At 44.7% G+C, this 25580-nt stretch overlaps 1 protein-coding gene across 1 annotated transcript; it reads right to left on the bottom strand.

Moving 5' to 3' along the window:
• Positions 1-62: 62 nt before the first annotated feature.
• Positions 63-21912, bottom strand: LOC118094600 (parathyroid hormone/parathyroid hormone-related peptide receptor-like). The gene is made up of 14 exons (XM_035135141.3): positions 21810-21912; positions 21490-21641; positions 16261-16366; positions 13031-13141; positions 11542-11666; positions 9916-10010; positions 8275-8464; positions 7351-7504; positions 5454-5514; positions 4158-4224; positions 3070-3164; positions 2223-2364; positions 2092-2133; positions 63-1113 (listed from the first exon to the last, which is right to left on the bottom strand). Exons 2-14 carry the CDS (start codon positions 21565-21567, stop codon positions 736-738), a joined length of 1644 nt encoding a protein of 547 aa, XP_034991032.3. The 5' UTR covers positions 21568-21641; positions 21810-21912; the 3' UTR covers positions 63-735.
• Between the last annotated feature and the right edge of the window lie 3668 nt (positions 21913-25580).

The raw sequence follows: 25580 nt of genomic DNA, 5'->3' as shown, positions 1-25580 counted from the left end.
GAGGGATGATTTGCAGAAAAATGGCAAGCTTGTTTGAACACCCTTGGGGTTTTTTTTAAAAAAAAATCCATTCTGTAAAACAGAATCAGGGCTATCACCTAATTACAGGAATTGGTGGTTGAGTAAATAAATTTGCCTTTGTCAGTCTTGATAATGATGCCTTTTAGAGCTATTGAATTTGGACTAAGCAAAAAGTACTACTCGTTGTTAGAAGGAAACACCAACTTTAATATTTTATTTCTCATGTTAGCACTACATCAAAAAAAGCCTTAAAAACAACACCACCTTTGCCCTTAACACTCAGTGCCTACTTACTGAAATTGGGGTTGCAATCAACTTAACAAAAGCCTTATTTTAACACAAATGAAACACAACACAGCAGAAAATGCGAACAGGAATGGTTCCCTTGCTTGCTTATTGCTGCTGAGGAGGCTGCAAGTGAGGTGGGGAGATGGATATATTCTGGAGGATTGGAATTTTTGAAAAGGCATGCCATGTGCTTTGCAGATCGAACTAACCAGAACAATGCAATCTACCTAACCACTACCTCCCTCAGTACCCTTCAGCACCAGAACCAAGCTTAAACTAATCTGAAATGGCAAATTACTTGGAATTAGAATGAAGACTTCCTAATCGCTACAGTGGTACCTGGATCAAGATTGAAACTTGAACAATTCACTTGCCTAGTTGCTCTCATCCTAGTCCCGCTGCTAACTACATTTTCACCGTTCCCTTTCATAGCATGGTCTCCAGCTCTTTTTTCAAGCTGGAGTGCTTCCCCTGCGAGGCTGTAGCACCGATGTTCTCCTCAAGGACCTTCTGCATCATCTCCTGACTTGGGGAATTATCCAAAGTGGAGGAAGCCGGGGTGTACTCTGGGGCACTGGCAGTGGGGGCAAGGTGAAGCAGCCAGTTTGGGGCACCAAGAGGCGTGGCAACTGCTGCTGCAGAGGTCACCCCCCAGCTGGCCATACTGAAGCTGACGCTGTTGGTGGCATGGGACACAAGCCCACCGTAGGAGTAGCTCCCGCCTGCGCTTGCCGCTCGGGTCTTCTGCTTTATGTCCAGTACCAGGTTTCTCCGGAAACGGTCTTTTTTAATTTCTGCTTGCACCTGGCGGTAGAGGCAAACTGTCAAGGGAATGCAACTTAGAAAAAGACCATCACCCACCTGCTCATTCTCAGTACTTCGACAGCTGGTAAAAGCAGAACAATGGCTTATTAACTGCCCACCCCTCTCTTCTCCAGTATGAAAAAGTTTCTGTTTTGCACCAGCTAAGAGCATATGGGTGGGATGCTACCCCCATTCCCGAACTGTTCTATGAAAGAGGGGTGGGTGCCTACTTCCATTAAGGCCCAGGCTGTGTATCTGACCACTCAAAGAGTGCTCTTCGTCATTGAGGAACTCCAATGCCCCCTATACAAGATCTCAAAGCAGCTGTTTTATTACAGAGAAATTTCAGGAACAGACTGGAAAGAGAAGTTTCTGAATTGGAACTCATTACCAAGCTTAAAACCATGGAGCCACCTGGGATGAATAGAGACATCGGATTCTTATCTCATTATGCATGATCAAGCTTTCTTTAGCGCCTAAGCCCTTGCTTCCCCCCCCCCCAGGACTAATTGCAGTAATCAGCAGTCGTTAACAGCCATCTCAGGTTTACCACTCCCAACCACTCAGGTTTAGCCCATCACCCATTCCCACCCACCCCCCACCACCCTCTCTCTATATATAAGGGTCTGACACTTCTGTTTCTAGTGTATCTGAAGAAGTGTGCATGCACACGAAAGCTCATACCAAAATAAAAACTTGGTTGGTCTTTAAGGTGCTACTGAAGGATTTTTTTTCTATTTTCCAATGCCCCCTGTACATAAAAGATCAGGAGGATACCATATCAAAGGGTGTATAGGTGTTGGGAAATATTTTCCACTTTTGAAACGAAATAATCGCAACCATATTCTCCAGGCAGAAGAAATACCGGGCATGGGGAAGGAGGTTGACCCTTCCCCATGTTCTAGGAGTGCAGAACACACCCAATGAAGAGAGGATCGCAGCTACATATTCATGCGTCTCGGAAGAAATGTTCCTTACCTCGCCATTGCAGAAACAGTAAATGAAAGCCACAAAGAAACCCTGTGAATAGAAAAGAGACAACCATAGATGGAAATAGCTGTGACTGAGTGGATCAAACACAAAAGACGTCACCCACCATGAAGACCCACCTGCAAAGAATTGAAGAGCATCTCGTAGTGCATCTGTATTTGCCAGAGGACACTGGACACAGGTGTGTAAGGAATAGCCATGAACACCACGTAATGAACACCAAAGAGGGGCATCAGAACAAGGGTGGATTTTAGTAACTTCCTGGAAGGAAAGGGATTTTGTGCGGTCGTTCCAATAAGGCAGGCAACAATGGGTGGAGACGTTAAAAGGGTAGAAGCTTGAAGAAGATGGGGCATAAGAGAAAACCACCATAATAACATAGATACATGATCTGATTAACAGCAAGAACCAGCTTTAAGTCAAATGAAGATGAAAAACAAAGCAGGACAGAAATCCAGCAGGCAAGAAGTTTCAGTATTCTAGGCAATCAGAAATTAAAGGTAAAGGGGACCCCTGACCATTAGGTCCAGTCGTGACCGACTCTGGGGTTGCACGCTCATCTCACATTATTAGCCAAGGGAGCCGGCGTATAGCTTCCAGGTCATGTGGCCAGCATGACAAAGCCACTTCTGGCGAACCAGAGCAGCACACGGAAACGCTGTTTACCTTCCCGCTGTAGCGGTTCCTATTTATCTACTGTACTTGCATTTTGACGTGCTTTCGAACTGCTAGGTTGGCAGGAGCTGGGACCGAGCAACGGGAGCTCACCCCGTCACAGGGATTCGAACCGCCGTCCTTCTGATCAGCAAGCCCTAGGCTCAGTGGTTTAACCCACAGCGCCACCTGGGTCCCATAATAAGAAATTAGCAGAGCAGTAACAGAGGGGGGACATATTTCAGTAGGAAGTATTTATTCAGTGTAGTGCTAACACTGGGAGGTCTATTTCAACTGCTCCCAGCTACATACCTGTACTGTTGGCGGGGATCTAATTTCCCTGCATTTGTCTCCCACAGCTTCGATGCAAGGACCCTCACAATGTTGAGGAAGAGGAAAAAGTTCACCTGCCAGCAATAAAAAGACAATTCATGTCGCGCCAGGCATTTTCCATGCCAGTGAAATGCCATTCTTCAATTCCCTTTTATTTGCTGTGTTATAGAGAATGCATTTCTGCTGTTGGCCCTTATGGGTTGTAGCCGACCTACTTTTACTCAGCGTAGATATGGGCCTAAGTGACTCGTGGTCATTAATTCTAATGGGTCTAACTCTGTATTAAAGTTAATTGAACACAACTCAATAAAATCACATGACGATGATCAACAATCATTAAAAAACAAAAACCCATACAATCGGTAATAAACAAACAAAACAAAACCAACTCAATCCTCAGCTTCCGAACCACTGCCTCAGCTATTGAGGGCACAATTTGCAGAATACCAGTATAATAAGAATGGGGTCGTCCCCCTCCTTTGAAAAGAGGAGGGACTAAGTGATATTTCTGAGGGCAGGCATTCCATAACACAAAGGCAGCAACTACAAATACTCTGCTTCTAATGCAGGCATCCCCAAACTTCGGCCCTCCAGATGTTTTGGACTACAATTCCCATCTTCCCCGGCCACTGGTCCTGTTAGCTAGGGATCAGGGGAGCTTTAGGCCAAAACATTTGGAGGGCCGCAGTTTGGGGATGCCCGTTCTAATGGATGCTAAACTACCATCTACAAAAGATGCTACCCTTTGCAAGACCATGTGGGCTGATCTTAAAACTCAAGTGCAGGATTTATATGGGAGAAGACATTCTCATTTTTTCCCCCAACTGATTTTCATCAGTTACAAAGTGTTTCGGCAACTGGCCCAAAGGACACCTTGACTGCCTCCTTCCCAGCCCACCCTAATTTGCATTTTTAAACTCATTTTCCAAATCCTTCCATCACGGAGCCCATGGCAGGAAACATGGTTCCCAGGTGGTCACCCATCCAGCCGCTGATCAGTCCCACAGGCCTGCTTAGTTTCAGCAAGGTGATGATCTCATACTCTTTTTGTGCCCTTCTTATCTTACCACAACTGCTGCTAAGATAGGAACTTGGTAGATCCATTTCATGTTTCCAGCGCTGAGGTCCCAGCACCTGATGAAGAGAGACTGAAGTTAAGCACAAAAGGGAAGGGGTATATCCATATTGGGTCTCTCACCCGACACCTTTGAGCCTCAAGTCCTTTTTGCATTATTAATATTATTATTTATTTACTCATTACCATGCTAAGGTCCCAGGGTGGTCCACAGCATTAAAAACATGGCATGGCACATAGCTTATGCTACTGAAGAGAATAGGAATCGGTCAACTTTTGAGTTTCTGAGCTTCAGGACATTTTGTCTTCTTCCAGCCTTAAGAAATTCAAATCATTTATACGACATTTTAAACCGGTAAATACTGTGATCGTTATCTCACCAACCCTGCAAGGTAGGTCAAGTATGCTTGTCCCAATAGAGCAGTTTGATATTTGAGGCCAAGGGAGTGCTATTACCAAATAGCACCTAATGAACCTGTAAAATAAAAAAATTCCTTCAGTAGCACCTTAAAGACCAACTAAGTTTTTATTTTGGTATGAGCTTTCGTGTGCATGCACACGAAAGCTCATACCAAAATAAAAACTTAGTTGGTCTTTAAGGTGCTACTGAAGGAATTTTTTTATTTTACTTTGACCCAGACCAACACGGCTACCTACCTGTAACCAGAACTAATGAACCTGCTGTGACAGAAGTAAGATTCAAACTAGAGAGGTTCAGATTCATAGCCCACTCTCGGGCACCTGTAAGACCACCAGCCTGAATTACATATACTAGACCAGTGTTTCCCAACCTTGTGCCTCCAGATGTTTTGGGACTACAACTCCCATCATCCCTAGCTAGCAAGACCAGTGGTCAGGAATGATGGCAATTGTAGTCTGAAAACAGCTGGAGGCACAAGGTTGGGAAACACTGTACTAGACTACGGGGTTCCTAAGTTGGACATGAGCTTTAGGTTACTACAATTTCTTGTTGCAAAACTCGGACATCTATGAACTGTAGCACAGATTTTGCTAGTACCTGTATTAAAAAATGGACCAGATATAGGGCTGGGGTTGTAGTTGTTGTTTTTGTGGGGTGTAAGATTATATTCTTTAACCCGGGGGTGTGGGGTGGGGGACAGCTCTCTGTATCAGCTCCACACATAACATATGGGATACAGAAAAATAACATCTAAAAATCTGTTCCTATAAGGTAGTGGCTAAAGCAATTCATTTACCCTCTCCACACTAACTCATCCTGCCCAATCTCCCTAAATAGTCCCTTTTAAGAGAAGCAGAAAGTACATACTGTGTATCAGCCAGGGATGCTCTGACGCTGGCCCAAACAGACACGACGACAGCAGGTACCCCTCGAAGGAAAAAGAAAAAGAAAAGCAAGCAGAAAGAGATCTGGGTTTCCGGTGAGCTCTTAAAAGGACAGTAGGAGAAAATGTGAGGCCAATAGTATACACCAGGAGGTGGCTACATAGAACCTTGCTGGTGTTGTTGGACCACAACTACAACCATCAAGACAGGAGCCAGCCAGCAGTAAATCACACCGAGCAAGTAGGAGTTAACTCTTCATGAGCAAAAACAGGAGTATTGGGCTTAATGAGCACAGCAACTCCTCTTTGATACGTCTTGCCCGCATGAATCAGTTGCAGAGATGGAAGCCTTCCCACAGCTGCCCAAGTCTCCTCCTTTTCATGGTTAACCCCATGCAATCTGAGATGCTGCCCATGTGAAGCTAACTCCTCCGCCCTTTTCATGCCTCTACTGGTTCTGGGAGACCGAGGAAGAGAGGAGCTTGTTGCAGCAGGAGGGGACAACAACCCTGCCTCTTCACCAGCCTGACCCATCTCCATTTCTTGGCCTCCCTCCTCTCCTGCCTCAGCTTCTGGACTTCTATCTGCCACAGATTCTCCCCACTCATTAAACGCTGTGACCTCTTCAGCTTCCGACACCTCCTCTTCCCAGTATTCTCCCTGTGACTACCCATCATCGTCCCACCACCACTCCCCTGGCTCTGAGCCGCCTTCCCATCTTCCCCAGCTAGATCATCCCACCATTCCTCCGGATCAAACCAGTCTTGTGATGTCATCCCCGACCAGTGGCTTGCTGGCTGGCAAGCCTGATGGGAACTGGAGCTCAACAACATCAGGAGGGCTCCATGCTTGCTACTCTGGTATTCACTGACTTTGTATGTGCCATACAAGTTCCCACTTCTACACAACTATGAATGGTGCAGGGGCCCTATCCATTGGACCAACGTACCTCATCCTCTGTGCTAAAGGACCCCTGGACGGTTAAGTCCAGTCAAAGGCAACTACAGTGGTGCCTCGCTAGACAAAATTAATTCGTTCCACGGGTCTTTTCTTATAGCGAAAAATTCGTCTTGCGAATCCCATAGGAATGCATTGAAATTTTTTTGAAATTTTTTTTCCCATAGGAACGCATTAATTGAATTTCAATGCATTCCTATGGGAAACCGCGGTTCGCTAGACGAATTTTTCGTAAAACGCATTCGTCTAGCGAGGCAACCTCCGCTCGAAAAATCCTTTCGTTAAGCGGAAATTTCGTTAAGCAGGGCATTCGTTAAGCGAGGCACCACGGTATGGGGTTGTGGCACTCATCTCGCTTTCAGGCCGAGGGAGCCGGCGTTTGTCCACAGACAGCTTTCCAGGTCATGTGGCCAGCAGGACTAAACCGCTTCTGGCGCAAAGGAACACCGTGACGGAAACCAGAGCGCATGGAAATGTCGTTTACCTTCCCAACGCACTGGTACCTATTTATCTACTTGCACTGGCGTGCTTTCGAACTACTAGGTTGGCAGGAGCTGGGACCGTCGCGGGGATTTGAACCGCCGACCTTCTGATCAGCAAGCCCAAGAGGCTCAGTGGTTTAGACCACAGTGCCACCCGCATCCTCTATGCCACATGACGTGTAGTGGGGAGGGGAAAGCATCGTCAAATAGAGTTGTGAGTTGTGGTTACAGGAGGTGAGAGAGACCTTTTGAATAATAATAATTTATAATAATTTATTATTTATACCCCGCCCATCTGCCTGGGTTTCCCCAGCCACTCTGGAGCATACAGGAGCAGCCTCTTGTGTCTCCACAAAGTGACCTTCACTTGCCCTGTTTGAGCTTCCCTGTGTAGGTTCATAGTCAGAGCAGGAGGCGAGAGACTGAACTGGACTGTGCTTACCCCACCCGATGAGTGTAAGAGCCCACAAGTAGCTTTTGTTTGAGAGGAAAGCCATGAAGATCAAGCTGTGGAGATAGAGACCTTCCACCAAGATCCAGTAGTGGTTTGTAGCCAAGAAATAGAGGAAGATGGTCACAGCTACCTTGCAGCCTGCCTGAAAGAACGGAGAAGCAAACATCCTTCTTGGTGGTGGTGATGGTTAGGACGAATAAAAAGTGTTTGTATGTGTGTATTTCAATTGTAAAGAAATAAAGCGATACAGAAAAAAATGGAAAAGCAAAGGAAAGAAAAAGACGAAGGTGATATGAGAACGAAAGGAAAACCCATATACAAAAACGCAATATAAAATACTCCCATACATTCTTATATAAATTGATACAGTGTTACTATCCTAATACTAATGTAGTTAATAGCCCTACAACATTCTGTATAAACTCATTCCAAATGTTATCTTAGTTATCCAAACAAAGTCTGCGCCTGTAAACAGTCCATTCATAAGTTGCAAGTGTTTGTCATATTGTCAATCCATTGATAAAAGGGTATCATATCTTTATTCTTCTTAGGACCAGGTTTTGGACAACCCCCACTGGTCACACTCAAATCTTTTGCATGGTTTTGGTTAACAGATGTTGTTCCTGCTGCTTAACTAGAGGTTAATAGGAGGAACAGGCAGATTAATAGCATTCAAGTCCCGGAGATCACTATCTCTTTTTTTTTCTCCTCAGAACTGGAACGCTGATTAATTTAAAATGCTAGGTTTTTTAATTATTATTATTTTATTAGGAAACCATCTTGAGCTGGCTGTTCTGAAATCAGTATCCTTGTTCCCTAAAATTTCCAGGAAGATTTTAAGCCAAGGCAAACATTGCACTTCTCAATAGACACCGAGAAGAGGGAAGCAAAACCCAAACACTAGGGACTTACTAGCTGGGTCCTGGATCCCAAGGCGAGGCTCAGATCTTCAGCATCCCAGTCACTGCCCTGTGTTTTTTGCAGCCCCTCGAGTCGCGAGGTCGAGTACAGCACTAGATCCTTCACGAAGATGCTCACAGCTCGGCAGACGAAGGAGGCAAAGAGATGGAGGTGGATGTAATTTCGAGTGCAGTGAAGCCGCCTTAAACACACATTAATAAGGGCAGGGTTTCAATTTATTTATATGTTACGTTTTGTCCTGCCCACTCTTCCAAGGTACCATGCGTATTTTTCACACCATCCTTTTACCCCAACGACGATTCTGTGAGGTAGGCTAGGCTGAGAAAGAGGGGGCCAATCACACACACACACACACACACACACACACACACACACACACACACATTAATCTATGGGTGAGCAGGGTTTTGAACCTGGGTGTCTCTCCATTCTTAGTCTGGAACTCTTAACCACTAAACGACAGGAGAAAAAAGCACCAGATAGCCAAAATAATAAGGAGCAGCTGTGCTCCTTATCATTACATGATTCCGCCTTCTATTGAGAAGGCGCCAGGCAAAAACATTCCTCTTCAATTAGGCCTTTGGCGGATTAATATTCTACAGCCTTTTAAATGTGTCTGTGGGAAGGGAGGGTTATTGTTTTGCTATTTTTACTTGTGTTTTTATCTTGTATTTTATTCTGTGGCCACCCTGAGATCTTATGATGAAGGGTGGTATATACATTTATTATTATTATTATTATTATTATTATTATTCAGTGCTTTTTTTCTAAAAAATATTTGGGGTACTCTCATTTTGACTCAAGAAAACCACCATTTTATAGTTCAAATCAGGGGAAATAAATACAGTAAATGTACAAAAGTACAAAGATTCACAAACTGTTTAGGGGTATGCATACCCCTGCTTCCCCCCAGAAAAAAGCCATAATAATAATAATAATAATAATAATAATAATAATAATAATAATAATAATGTGCCTTGGGAGAACAGAAGTAGCTTGCCACCACCTGTACTTACCTGCAGTTCTGTAAGCAAAGTCATCATCACCATCATCATTTTATTTGTATGCCGCCTATCCATAGTTAAAACAATGCCCAAGTCAGCTTACAACAGGCTTGCTCAAACTCAGCCCTCCAGATGTTCTGAGACTACAATTCCCATCATCCCTGACCACTGGTCCTGCTAGCTAGGGATCATGGGAGTTGTAGGCCAAAAACATCTGGAGGGCTGAGTTTGAGGAACCCTGGCTTACAACATGACAAGGTTTTCATAATTACCAACATAACAAAAGTCATAAACAATAAATAAAGCACATCAAAAAGTACACAACCAAATGGAAAACAATTTCCACATAAATAATAAAATCTAAAACTAAGAATACAGCATTAATATCAATCACAATTTATATCAATCACAAAACGGAGCCCTCTCTGCCCAGCAGCAGTGGCAGCTGTCTTTTATGGAACCTGTCAGGCCCTGCCCCAAGCCAAGTCTACCCCACCACACATAGGAAACCAACCCAAGATAGTTTCTCTCTTAGTTTAGCTGGCCATGATTAGTAGAATAAGGCCATGGGTTAGGGTTCAGGGGGTGGGGTGGCGCAATGAATCAACAAGAGCTGTGTCCTCCTTACTTGAAGTAGCAAAGGATGCACATGGCGACCACAAGGGAGGCGAGGGAGATGGAGTAGCCAGCGGTGTAGATGATGTGCAGCCGGTCAAACACTTCCTGCATGGGGAAAAGAGAGGCATACCAGCACAGAAGGACTCCTTTGCAGCGCGCCACTATCACAACCTGCTTCGTCACGTCAAAAAAACCCATCTAAAGCACCTCCCTTTTCCATAATAGAATATCCTCCAGCTGTTGCAATTTCCTTGTGTGACTTTCTGGGGGGGAAAACAATTCTGCCACCTGGTTAAGTTCCCCAGTTGCCTGGTATCGCTTGTTGAATTACTCTTAAAGCAGTGGCAAATTGGCATGGGGCTGCTGTTGAAGACAGTTCGAAAACTGCAACTTGCCCCTGGCTTTGTGGCCAGATTGCAAAGAGGGAACTGGGCGACGGGCAACAACTTCGCTGGTTCCTGGTAAGTTTCAAAGTGCTAGCCTGAACCTTTAAAGCCCTTCATGGCTTAAGACAGGCACCCCCAAACTTCGGCCCTCCTCCAGATGTTTTGGACTAATGTTGTAGGGCTATACTACTACTACTATGAGGAAGTGTTAAAGGTATTCCAAAGGAATGCATGACACCAGAAAAGAGTCCTAATGAGCTCTAGTGGCAGGGAGTACCGCTGACCCTGAAAATAAAAATATAACAAAGTGTGGATATCTAAACTTGTAACTATTAAAAATGGAACGGGGGAAAATGATTTTCCTACATCTTGCATTTCATACCCCACCTTACATCCAGGGAGCTCTAGACCAGGCATCCAGGCATCCCCAAACTTCGGCCCTCCAGATGTTTTGGACTACAGTTCCCATCATCCCTGACCACTGCTCCTGTTAGCTAGGGATCATGGGAGTTGTAGGCCAAAACATCTGGAGGGCCGCAGTTTGGGGATGCCTGGCTTAGGAATCAAACAACAGTCTGACTACTCCCTCCCTCTCCCCCTCCCTCCCTCCCTCCCTCTCTTATATTTGTTTCGTTACGTTGACTACAATTATGGTGAGCAACACTGATCTGTTTTGTCAACTGATATTTTAAAGTACACAAGCTGCTTCTCTGCTTGCGGTAGATAATTACACATCTGAAACGTTATAATAAACGATCAAATAAAATAGCAAATGGGGACAGCAATTGCATCCCACCCCTATCACCATTTGGGAGGTTATTTTTAAATCTCTGGAAATTATCAGCTTATCTTCCCTCGGTCCATTCCCCCACCCCCAGGCCATATATATCCATTTCCTTCTGCCATTTGCTTTCCATAAAGGATGGAGAACCTGTGGCCCTTCGAATGTTAAAATCACAGAGTTTTGGAGCTGGAAAGGACCCCAAAGGATCCCATCCAGTTCAACCCCCTGCAATGCAAGAATCAGTGTTGTTGGACCTCAGTTCCCATCATCACCAACCAGCATAGCGATTGGTCAGGAATAATGGGAGTTCAACACCTCCAGGGCCACAGGTTCATCCCCCCTGCTTTATGGTACAATTTTTATGAGAACTTCCAATCTCAATAGATTCCTCCCTTCCCTTCCCTGTCCTGTGGTAGCCAATTCCACAAGCCTCTGTGTCCCCTTTCCCCCTGCTTAGGAATTAAACCTTTTCTTGATTCTGCCGTTCCGGGGCAAAGAAGATGGCACATTCTGTGTAATTGGCCCAAGTCTTGTTCATATTGGGCACCAATTCCCAGTTTCCGTGAACATCACAGCGCCTGTAGGCGTGACCTGAAATAAAGGACAGGCAGAGCGTCCAATGAGATGGAGCAGACGGTGTGAAGGGGAAGATGCCAGCAAGGCTCAAACAGTTGCACATTTTTTAAAAGGCCGGAGGCCCCAGAGGAAATAAACCACTTAGGGGCTTTTGTTTATTTGCATTATTTGCAGGGAATTGAACTAGATGACCCTCGGGGTCCCTTCCAACTCTACAATTCTATTATTATGTGGTTTAGAAATTATTCTAAATTAAACACACAAAAAAGTGCTTCTGAGCAAGTGTAGAGTGTACAGTACTGCTCTATTTTGAACTTAAAAATGGAAAGCGTGATGCTGATGGTCAACAAGAAGTTTGAAGACTCTCTCAAGGCAAATCTTAAAAAACGCAGTATAAACACCAACAATTAGGAAACAACACTGGCCTGCGAGCGGCCTTTACCAAAGGTGTCATGGGCTTTGAAGAAACTCGAACTCAGGATGCAAGGGAGAAACGTACTAAGAGGAAGGCACACTCGGAAAACCCTCACCATGATCAACTCCTGCCTGGAAACCAATGACCCCACTGTGGAAGGACATGTGGATCCAGAATTGGCCTCCACAGTCACTTACAGTTAAAACCGTATTTATGGAAGACAATCTTACTCGGCTACAAGTGATTGCCAAATAAGAAGAAGAAGAGTGCAAGGCCTCCAAGCAATGACTTGCTTGCAAGGTATCTCCTTTAAAAAATAATAATAATTAGAAACGGTCACCCTGACTTCTCAACAAGCAAGACGAACTTCCACACACTCTAAAACACCATCTCCTAAAACCAGTTAAATTGTTATTATTTCCTAACGGTTCTTAAGAAGGATCTGGCCTGTTTACCAGCCTCCTGCTGCTTTGGGCCAAACTTGACCTGGTGTGCAAGGGTGTTGTTGTTTTCAAATAATGCAAATAACATCAGCTGCAGATGAGCTGATTATTATCAAGATTACAGCAAGCAGGGAGGGGGAATATAACCTTTTGCTCCCCTGCTGAGGTCCTGAGGAAAGATGGTATTTGCTGGGAGTGTGGAATCCTTCACTGGGTGGGCGGTGAGAAGATTTTCTCCAAAAGCAAACAACACTTTCTGAGGAGGGATTTTCCTCAAGGATTTTCCTCGTATTAAATGCTCCTCCACCCCCTCCTGCAATCACAATCATTAAGGGACACCTTCCCTGACCCTGCCAAAATGCTGGTTCTGTTTGCATTAACACACACACACACACACACCAACCAACAACAACAACCAGCATGTTAAATGGCAAAGACGCATTTTAGCATCTGCTTCAGGCTCAGCCCTGAACAACCAAAAGACCCTAAGCTTTCTGTGAAGGCCGAGAAAACGTACGTACCATGATGGTTGAAGTCATAGACGTAGTCAGGGCACAGGACGGCCACCTTTTTGCTGGGGAGGCTTTCGGGCCAGCAAATAATCCCGTCCCACTCAGGTAAACAGTTGCCATCTAACAAGGAAATGGCACATTATTCACAACTTTGCATGATAGCGTTGAGGGGGGGGGCAGAGGAGAGCAACCTTCATCCTTGAGTTAAGTCAGTGGATCTCAAAGGGTGTGGCAGGAGAGGATGGCAAGCATGGCAGGAAGACTCAAGCACAGTCAAAGAAGCACGTAAACATTTCAGTGTAGTATACCAGTAGTATAGTATCTAAATATTTATTTATTTGCAGAAGATGGATAGATATTCAAGAGCATTGGCTACCCTTCTGCAGCTCTCCACAACAAATTGTTGTGAACAGGGATCTAATAACAACAACAACAACAACAACAATTTATTATTTATACCCCGTCCATCTGGCTCGGTTTCCCCAGCCACTCTGGGCGGCTTGCAACAGAAAAATGAAATAGAATAATCTTGTTGTTGTTTAGTCGTTTAGTCGTGTCCGACTCTTCGTGACCCCACGGACCATAGCACGCCAGGCACTCCTGTCTTCCACTGCCTCCCGCAGTTTGGTCAAACTCATGTTCGTAGCTTCGAGAACACTGTCCAACCATCTTGTCCTTTGTCGTCCCCTTCTCCTAGTGCCCTCAATCTTTCCCAACATCAGGGTCTTTTCCAAGGATTCTTCTCTTTTAATGCTTAATAGATTATTCTTCTAGAAGAGAAGAAGAATAATCTATTAAGCATTAAAAGCCTCCCTAAACAGGGCTGCCTTCAGATGCCTTCAAAAAATCTGGGAGCTGTTTTTTTCTTTGACATCTGATGGGAGGGCGTTCCACAGGGCGGGCGCCACCACCGAGAAGGCCCTCTGCCTGGTTCCTTGCAACTTGGCTTCTCGCAACGAGGGAGCCGCCAGAAGGCCCTCGGTACTGGACCTCAGTGTCCGGGCAGAACGATGGGGGTGGAGACACTCTCTTCTTCTTCTTCTTCTTCTTCTTCTTCTTCTTCTTCTTCTTCTTCTTCTTCTTCTTCTTCTTCTTCTTCCTCTTCCTCTTCCTCTTCCTCTTCCTCTTCCTCTTCCTCTTCCTCTTCCTCTTCCTCTTCCTCTTCTATTTCTGTTTTGCACTTTAGAATATTCACTTAAACAACCTTAAAATATCAATGACTTCCCTTCCTCTCTTTCCACGGTTCATTTTGCACAACATAAATCCCTGCATATTTTAGATAAACTAAACCAATCGGTATTCCATTATAACGTCCATCAAAACATGTTTTCATATATACACAATTTCCCTCCACATATTCAATAGATATTTTCCAATCTTCTTTAAACATACGTTCTTCTTGTTCTCTTATCTATATGTTAGGTCCGCAAGCTGTGCATATTCCATCAGTTTAAATTGCCACTCTTCTTTAGTTGGGACTTTGCTCATTTTCCATTTTTTGGCTAACGAAACATGAGCCGCAGTAGTGGCATACATAAATAGCCTTTTCGACACCTGGGAATTTCCGTCTGAATTATCCCCAACAAAAAGGACTCTGTTTTTGTTTTTTTGTTTTCGAAAAGTACTTCTAAACTTTTTTTTTCAATTTATTATAAATTATTTCCTTTTTTTAAAAAAATATTTTTATTGGTTTTACAATATAAACATAAGAGACACAAATCATATTCGTTCCACCCTCTTCCACCCCCCCCCACGAGTCCCCTCCTGCCACAAGATGGTCCCGCGCCGGGCGGATAGTTGGAGGTGGTCCATTTTTATTATAAATTATTTCCCAATGCTCTTTTACCCTTTTACAGGTCCACCACATATGATAGAACGTACCCTCAGGCTCACTACATCTCCACGTAGTGAACAGGGATTTTCCACTCTGACAAATATGAACAGATAAAGCAATAATAAATTAAATAAATAAATAACCACCGCTCCTCTTTCATGACACACCGAATCAGAGTAACTATTATTGCTGGTCTTTCACAGCACCCAAAACCAGTCATCTCACCCTCCCCAATGATAGGGCCGGCCGCTTCAAGAGTGCCACACTCTTGAAGGGGACACAGGTCAACTCAAACAGCGTTTCTGCTGTCAATAGAAGGCTGATCGGAAGGAAGCAAAGACTACCCAGCTACCCAGTGACTCGCTTGAAGATGCGATGGGTAATTTCCTCTTCTGCTGAGAGGTCGTTTGGGTTGACAACAGCTTTTACATTATTTTATTCATGACATTGTGTTTCTTCTCCACCTTTCTTCCAGAACTTAGGAAGGGCAGCAACTTAGGAGAAGTGCCTTTGCAGGCGGAAGGTTTCATGGTTCAATCCTCTGTTTCTCCAGTTAGGGCTGAGAAAGACTCTTTATGAAGCTCTGTGTCTGCTGCCAGTGTGGACGATAATAAACTAGACAGGCCAATATGTTCCATTCTGAAATACCAAGTGGAGCATGTGAGGTTCCCAAGATGTCTCCAAACCAGACCCAGATCTGCTTCATTTCAGCAAGGTTGCTGGCTCATGCCTCTTCCAACCAAATCCTAAAACCTCGTTTGTTTTTTATTTACTGTGGCACACAGTTTGTGGATCTGGACATAATATCATAGTAAGCTAAGGGTATTGGTATGAGGAGTAATTTTAAAAACAAAACAAAACAGGCACCCCCAGTGATCTACCGGTAGTCATACTATATTCCTCCTTTAGGTAAAGGGACCCCTGACCATTAGGTCCAGTCGTGACCGACTCTGGGGTTGCGCACTCATCTCGCATTATTGGCCGAGGGAGCCGGCGTATAGCTTCCAGGTCATGTGGCCAGCATGACAAAGCCACTTCTGGCAAAACAGAGCAGCACATGGAAACGCCGTTTACCTTCCCGCTGTAGCGGTTCCTATTTATCTACGTGCATTTTGACATACTTTCGAACTGCTAGGTTGGCAGGAGCTGGGACTAAGCAACGGGAGCTCACCCCATCACAGGGATTCGAACCGCCGACCTTCTGATTGGCAAGCCCTAGGCACTGTGGTTTAACCCACAGCGCCACCTGGGTCCCTCCTAAAGCCTCTCCTTTAGGAGGCAACATTTAACAAGTGCCATGCTTTCCATTGATGTCCGATGTCAATAATATGACTCAACCATTTTAAAAAATGTTTTTTATGCACTTGGGGCCACCAAAAGTTAGAAATGCAGATAAAGCAGGTACCTTGGACTGTTTCCTTCTGGGTATTTATCTGCTGGTGACATTTTTCTTTAGCTTCATTCAGCAAGTAAATCTGTTCTTCTTTGGTTAGAACATCATCGGTGTCCACCTGCCAAACAAATGAAGAAGGGAGAGATGAGGCTGGGAGGCCTGGTCCATTGGCTCACCTGGGACCACGTGCCATTTGGATCCTCTCAGAACAGCCACCAGGCAACATCAGAGATGGAAATGTGGCAGCAAAGCCTCTCCCATTGACTTGGCTAGGGCTAGGGATGACCAAATCTGACATTATTGGTTTCTCTTAGTTTCCTATTCTTACTCGTCTTAAATCCAGATTGCCCCCTTTCCAATGTTTTTATTTTAAAAAATCCATGTGCATTTTTACGCAGATTTATCCGAATATGCATTTTTGTACACAATTTGGTCTCATATATGCATTTCTGCAAGGGAATTCCAGAAAAGTACGTTATTTCCACTAATACATGCGTTTTTATATTGGGTGTGCGGAATTTGGAGAAAGGCACATTTCGAAGGATAAAATATGTAAATAAATGATTATTTTCTCTTACAATAATTACTCTTAATTCATACTATTTTACTGTTAATTGTTTCTAAATGCTCTTTGTCATTTTTAGCTGCTTTTTAGTAATAGTTTTAATATTTCTTGTAAACTGCTTTTACAGGGTTTGCTACGATCAAGCAGTATATGAATTTTTGCAAAATATTGTTACACGCTACCCCAATCTCTGAAATCCCTGGACAGTTAAGTCCAGTCAAAGGCGACTATGGGGTTGTGGCGCTCATCTCGCTTTCAGGCTGAGGGAGCCAGCGTTTGTCCACAGACAGCTTTCTAGGTCATGTGAACAGCATGCCTAAACTGCTTCTGGCGCAACAGAACCAGAGCGCACATAAATGCCGTTTACCTTCCCGCCGCAGCAGTACCTCTTTATCTACTTGCACTGGCATGCTTTCAAACTGTTAGGTTGAAAAGTAAAAAAACAGGGAGAAAAGTGTTAGAAGAAACAGGTGTGCAATGGGAGAGGAAAGCGAGACAAAATGTCAAAGGAGAGCTGGACCATTAGCAGCAAACCCTTAATGGGTGGTCCTGGGATACATGGATGTATTGAAAGCTGTGACAAGGCGCTATGAGATTTTTTTTCATATTTGCCACAGACTGGTTCATTCATTTCCTTTGCAATATTGTCAGGAAATGGAGAAGCCGTGCAACATAAAAGGTGGACAACGAGAGACAATGAAAGGAGGCCCAAATGTGACTGCCACAATTAAATCACTCATCTGCACAGGACATTTTGAGAAGGCCGATAAGGACCTTATCAAGAATGAAATTTCCATAGCTGCTACAAACACTGGGAGAGGCAGCAGCAGCAGCAGCAGCAACATCCTGCTATAGCCCCAGGTGTTAAAGAAGAGATGGAATCAAGGCAACACAGCCAAACCTTTAGAATCAGAAAATGAACCCATAAATGAATATATGCTGGGCTTTCCACATCTGAATTGATCAAAATCTGTGTCATAAAATAGGAGGCCAGGCGTTTTTAACGTCTTGTAATTGATCAAAATGTCGCGCTGGGACAAAAAACACAAGTGATGGAAAGGTGGGACTAAAACTGCTGCCTTCTTTAAAGTCACGTTTTCCTCTTTGAGCTCTCATTTACATTAAATCATCCTCCTTTTCTTAAAAAAAATGCATTTTATTTAAGGTATTTAAACAAAAAAAAGCAAGTTAAATATTAACAATTAAAAAAGAAAAGATAGTCACAGCAGTGGAAAGTTGCCTATAACTTGTTGACTGACAATTGTCTTTTCATCCTAACAGGTCTTTCCAGAGTTCACTGTGTGTCTGGGGTGTCCTCGTTGTCGTCTTCAAGTCTCATGTCCATCTCGCAAGACCATATCATCGGATGGCAAAATCATAGTCTTTCTTCTTCTTCTTCTTCTTCTTCTTCTTCTTCTTCTTCTTCTTCTTCTTCTTCTTCTTCTTCTTCTTCTTCGATCACTTGTATCCGAGTAAGATTGTCTTCCATAAACCCGGTTTTAACAATGGGTCCGTAAGTGACTGTGAAGGCCAATTCATTCATCATCATCATCATTATTCTTTATTTGAATATATACAGAAAATATACATTTCTCAGTACAAGATTAAAACATCTAAGACAGTGGAGGCCAGTTCTGGATCCACACGTCCTTCCACAGTGGGGACATTGGTTTCCGGCTGGGAGTTGATCACGGTGTGGATTTGCCAAGTGTGCCTTCCTCTTAGCATGTTTCTCCCTTGCGTCCTGAGATCGAGTTTCTTCAAAGTCCACGACACCTTTGGTAAAGGCTGTTCTCCAACTGGAGCTCTCGCAGGCCAGTCTTTCCCAGTTGTCAGTGTTTATACTACATTTTTTAAGATTTGCCTTGAGACAGTCTTTAAACCTCTTTTGTTGACCACCAGCATTACGCCTTCCACTTTTAAGTTCGGAATAGAGGAGTTGCTTTGGAAGACGATCATCAGGCATCCGCACAACATGACCAGTCCAACAAAGTTGATGTTGAAGAATAATTGCTTCAACACTGGCGATCTTTGCTTCTTCTAGTACACTGATATTAGTTAGTCGTTGTGGACCTATATCAGCACTGGCCCACAAATTTGCCATCATTTCTCAGCTCCACCAGAATGACTGAGAGCAACAGGAAGCATTCTCCCATGCACATAATTCCTTAAGCAACTTTCTTGAACCTTCCCCTCCACCAATCCAGATGTTTTAGACCACAACCCCCATCAGCCCCAGGTCAGCACAGCTGGGCACCAAGTTGAGGAAGGCTGTCTTGCAGCAAAGGTACAGTAGGTGTGCAGTCTGGCCATTCGTTCCCTTTGAAGACTCTGCAAAGTCTGAGCTAGAGCCCATTTCAAGAAGGGTGTCAACTTTTCGTCTCTAAAGTCCGGGCTTCAACTGGAGGTGTGGAGGGTACACATATGGTCTTGGGGGGGATTTGTAATCTTAGAGTTTGGTTTTGTTATTTGAGGAGCGGGCATTGAAATGGTTTGTGATGCAGCATCGCAGAATTGTTAAAACTAACAGCTGCAGAGAGTTAGTTACAGGTAGGTAGCCGTGTTGGCCTGGCGTAGTCGAAACAAAATTTAAAAAAATTCCTTCCAGTAGCACCTTAGAGACCAACTAAGTTTGTAATTGGTATGAGCTTTCCTGTGCATGCACACTTCTTCAGATACACTGTTTTATTTTTTTTCAGCTGCAGAGAGGTATAATTGTGCTGCCTGGAAAAACTGGGCTGGAAGAAGGCATATTAAAGAGGTCTGCGCTGCTTCATAATGTTGAAAGAGAGATCCTCTTTGAACCTCTTAAATAATTTTTTTTGTGCAGACCTTGAGGATTCCTTCACCATCCTGTTACACCTCTCACCCTGTTAACAAGCCGTCATTCGTCTTCTCTGATTTGGGCTGCAGTGCCACACACTGCAGCCTGCCCAGCCAGGAACAAGACGTCTTTTGTCTCCTTCAGCTTTTGACAGCAGTGTGCTAAAGTTAGCAAGCAACAGCTCTGCAGACCAGAAACATGGAATCGGTTGGGAACTGATGTAACCAAACATAGTTCGCTTTGTGTTCAAGTCGGCCAGCATAGCCTGCAGATGATACCTTTCCCGTTCTGTTGCCATCAGGGTGGACGTTTGGGGCAGAAGCCCACTCAGCAGAATGTGCAGCAGCCCCCCCCCAAAAAAATGCAACAGGGATGGCTTACAACATTTAGAAGCAACCTACACCATCATGTAAAGACCATTAAATTAAACGAACAGTTAGAACCAGTGGGTTTTTTCCTATTAAAAATGTTCAGGGGTACTCTCATTTTGACAAAAAAACCACCATTTTATAGTTCAAATTGGGAAAAATAAATACAGTAAATGGACAAGAGTACAAAGATTCACAAAATGTTTCGGGGTATGCGCACCCCTGCGTCCCCCCCCCTGGGGGGAAAGCACTGGTTAGAACTAATATACATCATCATATAAAGCTTATTAAATCTGGACCCTAACAAAGCCTGAATACACACAATGAATTTAAAGCACATTCCACCCCCCACCCTATTGGGAAGTGTACAGTAGTTTGTTAAAGGTTCTGGGAATTATAGCCCTGTTAATGGTAAACTACAGTTCCCAAGATTCTCGGGGCATGTGTTTATGGTGAGCGAGCACACAGCTTCATTGCATCTCTGTTCCCCTCCAACTTCCTTTCTTGCATACAGTCATACCTCGGTTTAAGTACACCTCGGTTTGAGTATTTTCAGTTTAAGTACTCCGCGGACCTGTCTGGAACAGATTAATCCACTTTCCATTACTTTCAATGGGAAAGTTCGCTTCAGGTTAAGTACGCTTCAGGTTAAGTACAGACTTCCGGAACCAATTGTGTTTGTAAACCGAGGTACCACTGTATATATTTGTAAGTCGTTCTGATTTCGGAGAGAGAGCAGGACTGAGCAATGATTAGAACCTGGTCTTAATGTGACACCACTTTGCCACACCAAAAGACCTCATAAACTAACTCTTACTGTCTGAGTCTGGGGGAACAGAAGTTGCCACATTTCAGTCGCTGGGAAGGGAGGGTTGCGGCCAAAGTTCCTAGCCATTGGGCCAAATGTTTGCCATAAGGCCATGAGAGGAGGAACACAGGAAGCTCTCTCCCTTCTGATGTTCTTTTTTGTTGTGCATTCATGTATATTTGTGGTTATGCCACCGGGGTGGTCTTGCAATGCTGTTGGCACCTGTAAAAGTTTTGGGGTGGTCACACTGCTTCACTTCCGGTCAGTTGCCTACCTTGTAGCTTCCTACTGAAATCCTGTAACTTTTCACACCGCAACTGTTCTGTTTTGTTGTTGTCCTACTTTTGTTGTGCTATATCCCCTCCGGGGAGTGATTGTGCGGTAGCACAGGGGAAGCGCTGCAAAACAAACTAAAGCGAAATGAATCCGCCACGGGTGCACTAATGATGCTGATGCAATAAACCACCCACCTGGAAGGGCTCTGTGGCAGATCATGGCATCCATGTAGCTCCATGGTGTCAACACTTGACAGGGAATCTCCTCCAGCCCTACCTAGAGATGCCGGGGGTTAAAGGAGGCACCTGCCTGCATGCAAGGCAAGCCCTCTACCATTTTCAGACTTCCCGTGAAAAAAGAATGAGCTGTGATCAAGGAAGACAAGCTGGAATGGACTTACCAAAGCACAAACCAAATTCAGAAGGGAAAAGCAAAGCGCAGCCGCCGTGAAGCTCCAGATGTGGACCGACTCCTCCATGGCTCCTCCTCAGAACATAGATCCCACATCCAAAGCAGAAGAACGTTGCAATTTGGCTGCGTCAAGTCCTTCCCCTAAGAAGAAATCATTCAAAGCTCGTATATCCAAAGGGAAGATGCATATATGCTAGAGGATATGGTATAGCCAAGCTAATCTCTCCATCCCCAGGCTAAGCATTCTGGCCAGTTCCCTCCAAGAGCCTGGACTTTAAACAGCCAGCAGAAATAACCTCAAATACTCACCACCAACGTCAGACACTGGCGTTCGTTTAGCTGGATGGTTCCTGAGATTGACGCTTAATGATGTTCAGCTCAGCATCCTGACCGCTTGGTCCTTTTGTCTCTGTGCTCTGCCTCTTCGGGGAGGGTCTGGTTTTTTCTCCTGCCACTCCTTGTTCCCCTCCATAGCTGAAGGGCAGAGTTTTGTTAGCTGACTCCTAGGTGCTACATTTCCCACCCTCCCATATTCTCCATTTTTTTTATTTGCAATACCTTCCTGGGAGTGTATTCCCTTGCTTTCTAGGTCTTCAGTCTTTTGACTTCCAAAGGCAAAACACACACACATACACACATTCATTCATTCATTCCACAGTCAAGGTCTCAGGGCTGATTTTCTAAAAGCGTGAGGCTCTAACCTGTTAAGAAGTTAAATATGAAGACATTAGACATAACTGCGCAATAATGATAAGCCCATTGTCACAGTCACCTGCGCTCTTGACAAGGGTTATAACATTCAATTCCTGTGCATTATACGTTTAAAGCAAGTGACTTCGCTCAAAGAACCCTGGGAACTTTTGCTTGCTAATGGCGCTGCAAATTGTAGCTCTGTTGGGGTAAACTATGGTTCCCGGCATTCTTTAGGGGAAGTCATTTGCTTTAAATGCGCAGTAGGCATGTGGCAAGTGTTGGATTGCCCAGCCTCTTATAGATCTGATGCCAGATTATGGGAAGTTTATTTATATTACAGTACACAATTGGTTCCGAAAGTCTGTACTTAACCTGAAGCGTACTTAACCTGAAGTGAACTTTCCCATTGAAAGTGATGGAAAGTGGATTAATCCGTTCCAGACGGGTCCGCGGAGTACTCAACCTGAAGCGTACTTAACCTGAAGTATGAGTGTACTGTAATTGGTTCTGGAAGTCCGTACTTAACCTGAAGCGAACTTTCCCATTGAAAGTATTGGAAAGTGGATTAATCCGTTCCAGACGGGTCCGCGGAGTACTTAAACTGAAAGTACTCTAACCGAAGCTTACTTAAACTGAGGTATACCTGTATTCCCATTTGTGGCATACAGCTAATCAACCTGTTCCCTACAACTATAATCTCTGGTTCTTAGTTCCACCTCAGTTCATGTCCTCTGCTCTTCACCTAACTCTTTGTCTTCTAGTCAGGGTGATATCCTGAATATTGTGTTGAGTTCCCTTTCCTGCATCTCTCTAGTCCTGCAGAAAGTGAGTGATGGAGATCCGAAAGGTTAGGGGTTGGTTAGGATGCCACGGAAAATAAACTGTTTTGAGTTTTTATTACAATCAAGCTGTAAATATAAATCTTGCTATGCAAATAATATTGTGAAAACTCTGTTCCACTCAGGATGTCAGAAGGCACATTTTGCCAGGGTTATTTAATTGAAAAACAAAAACCCTGGGCATTTTTTTTAAATCAAGACTTTATTATGGATTTAAAATAACAATCCAGCAGAAAATTTGTAATAAAGTGGGGAAAGTACCAAAACACCCCCCAAAAAGCAGGGGGGGGGGTAAATCCACCACAAATGCACTATTAATGGTACCAAGAAATTGTGGCAGAAGACACCAGCTATAAAATGTCAGTCAAGAGGGCTCCCTCAGTTTTATCTAATAAACCTTATTTTTACTCCTCCTAGGGCAAATAGCAACTTGGATGCTGGTGGGAGAATGTTGGAACTATGGCTTATGGTTCTTGGTATGAGCTTTCGTGTGCATGCACACTTCTTCAGATAGCACATGAAAGCTTATGCCAAGAACAAACTTAGTTGGTCTCTAAGGGGCTACTGGACAATTATTTATTTTTTAAAAAATATATTTCTACTGCGTCAGACCAACACTGCTACCAACCTGAATCTAGACTCTAGAGCACGGGTGTCAAACACAAGGCCCGGGGGCCAAATCCGGCCCGCCAGACCTCGTCATGTGGCCCGCCGAGCGCCCCAGCCAGCGGGACCCAGCAGCGGGACCTTGCTGCTGAAGCGCTGCGCCAACAAAGCGCTGACAAACAGCTGGGGCCGGGGGGGGGGGTAGAAAGGCGGCCGGAGCAGCGCTGCGTGGAGCACCCCGAGCCACAGCAGGAGAAGGAGGAGGCAGTTTGCCGGGTCAGCGCCCGGCAGCGCCGCACGGAGAGTCCCGAGCCTCTGCGACGCAGCAGTGCTCTGTAGCACTTTGAATCCTCCTCCTCCTGTCACGGCTCGGCGCCTGGAAACGGCTGCTGCTGCTGCTGAAGCACAGACAAAGCACCCAGCAGCGCCGCATGGAGGAGGACGAGGATTCAAAGTGCTACAGAGCACTGCTGCGTCCCAGAGGCTCGGGACTCTCCGCACGGCGCTGCCGGGCACCGACCCGGCAAGCCGCCGCCTCCTCCTCCTCTTGCCTCACCTCCTCCTCCTCCTGCCGCGGCTCAGCCTCATGAATGTGAGCTCAGCAGCGGCTCAGCCTCACGAATGTGCAACTCTGAGGCTTTACGCACTTCTCCTAAAACGGACACCCGCTGCCTCACGCTGCACAGGAAATGCTTTTTGCCCCTGGGTCCCTTCACGCTCTTTTCTGGCGGTGAATCAAGGCGGCGACCCCCCCCTCCCTTTCTTCCTTCCTCTCTCTTGTTCTTATTCTTTCTTTCCCTCTCCTTCCTTCCTTCTTTATCTCTGTCTTCTCTCCCTCTTTCTTTTTCTTTCCTTCTTTATTCCTTCTTTCCTACTCTTCTTTCTCTCACCTCTTTCCTTCCTCTCTCCCTCCTGCTCCCTCTTTTTCTTTCTTAATTCCTTCCTTTCTTCCTTCCTTCCTTCCTTCCTTCCTTCCCAACTTTCTTCCTCTCCCTCATTCTTATTCTTTCTTTCCCTCTACTTCCTTCCTTCTTTCTCCCTTTCCGTCTTCTCTCCCTCTTTCTTTTTCTTTTCTTCTTTATTCCCTTCCTTATTTCCTACTCTTCTTTCTCTCCCCTCTTTCCTTCATTTCTCTCTCCCTCCCACCCCCTCCTTCCTTCCTTCCTTCCTTCCTCCCTCTCCCTCTCCCTCTCCTCAGAAACATAGGATGCTGCTTTATACTTCTCGCCCTTAAACCCTGGAACCAGGAGAGCAGCTCCAGTGAGTCAACCTCAGCCAGTCCCTTTGGTGAAGGGTGGTGGCTCACTGGCAGAACATCTGTCCTGCATGCAGAAGGACCCCAGCATCTCCAGGTACTAGTAGCTCTGCAAAGGTCCTGCATGAAACCCTAGCGAGCCTCCACCACCCAGTGCAGTTACCAAAAATCATTTTTCAATAAATTGTACAATAATTGTACATTTGAATATCTACTTGCCATTATTCTGACTATGTTTCTGCTTTCAGAGCTAGTTATTACTTGCATTATTACAAAAACAGTAATAATTGAATGCAGTGACAATAATTTATGATAATAAAGAGTGGACACATAGTCCTACAGATACAACCGGCCCTTTGAGGGTGACCAAACTGCTGATGTGGCCCCCGATGAATTTGAGTTTGACACCTCTGCTCTAGAGCCTTTATATTAGTTTGGCACTTAGTTTTTTAAGTCTTTGGAGATGCAACTACAGGATCCCACTCACAAAGTGCAGTTTTCTACTTATGGTCCGCTTATAGAGTTGTTGTTGTTGTTGTTGTTGTTGTTGTTGTTGTTGTTGTTGTTGTTGTTGTTGTTGTTGTTGTTGTTGTTGTTGTTGTTCCTGCCTATTTCTTTGCTCCAAATCTCTCCCACTCCCGTCCGAAGGCGAACTAGCGCCTCCTCTGGACGGCCGCGGGAATTGCA

The sequence above is a fragment of the Zootoca vivipara genome, chromosome 12 (genome assembly GCF_965207765.1).
Source record: "Zootoca vivipara chromosome 12, rZooViv2.hap1.1, whole genome shotgun sequence".
Lineage (NCBI taxonomy): Eukaryota > Metazoa > Chordata > Lepidosauria > Squamata > Lacertidae > Zootoca > Zootoca vivipara.
Note: the sequence above shows the minus strand (reverse complement) of the source record. Positions and strands in the feature narration are given on the sequence as shown.

Coding starts and splice junctions, on each gene's coding strand:
- LOC118094600 (XM_035135141.3), bottom strand. CDS start 21,567: ATGGAGGAGTCGGTCCACATCTGGAGCTTCACGGCGGCTGCGCTTTGC. Junction 16,367..21,489: donor TGAATTTGGTTTGTGCTTTG/GTAAGTCCATTC, acceptor TTTGTTTGGCAG/GTGGACACCGATGATGTTCT. Junction 5,515..7,350: donor TCTTACACTCATCGGGTGGG/GTAAGCACAGTC, acceptor TTTTCCTTCGAG/GGGTACCTGCTGTCGTCGTG.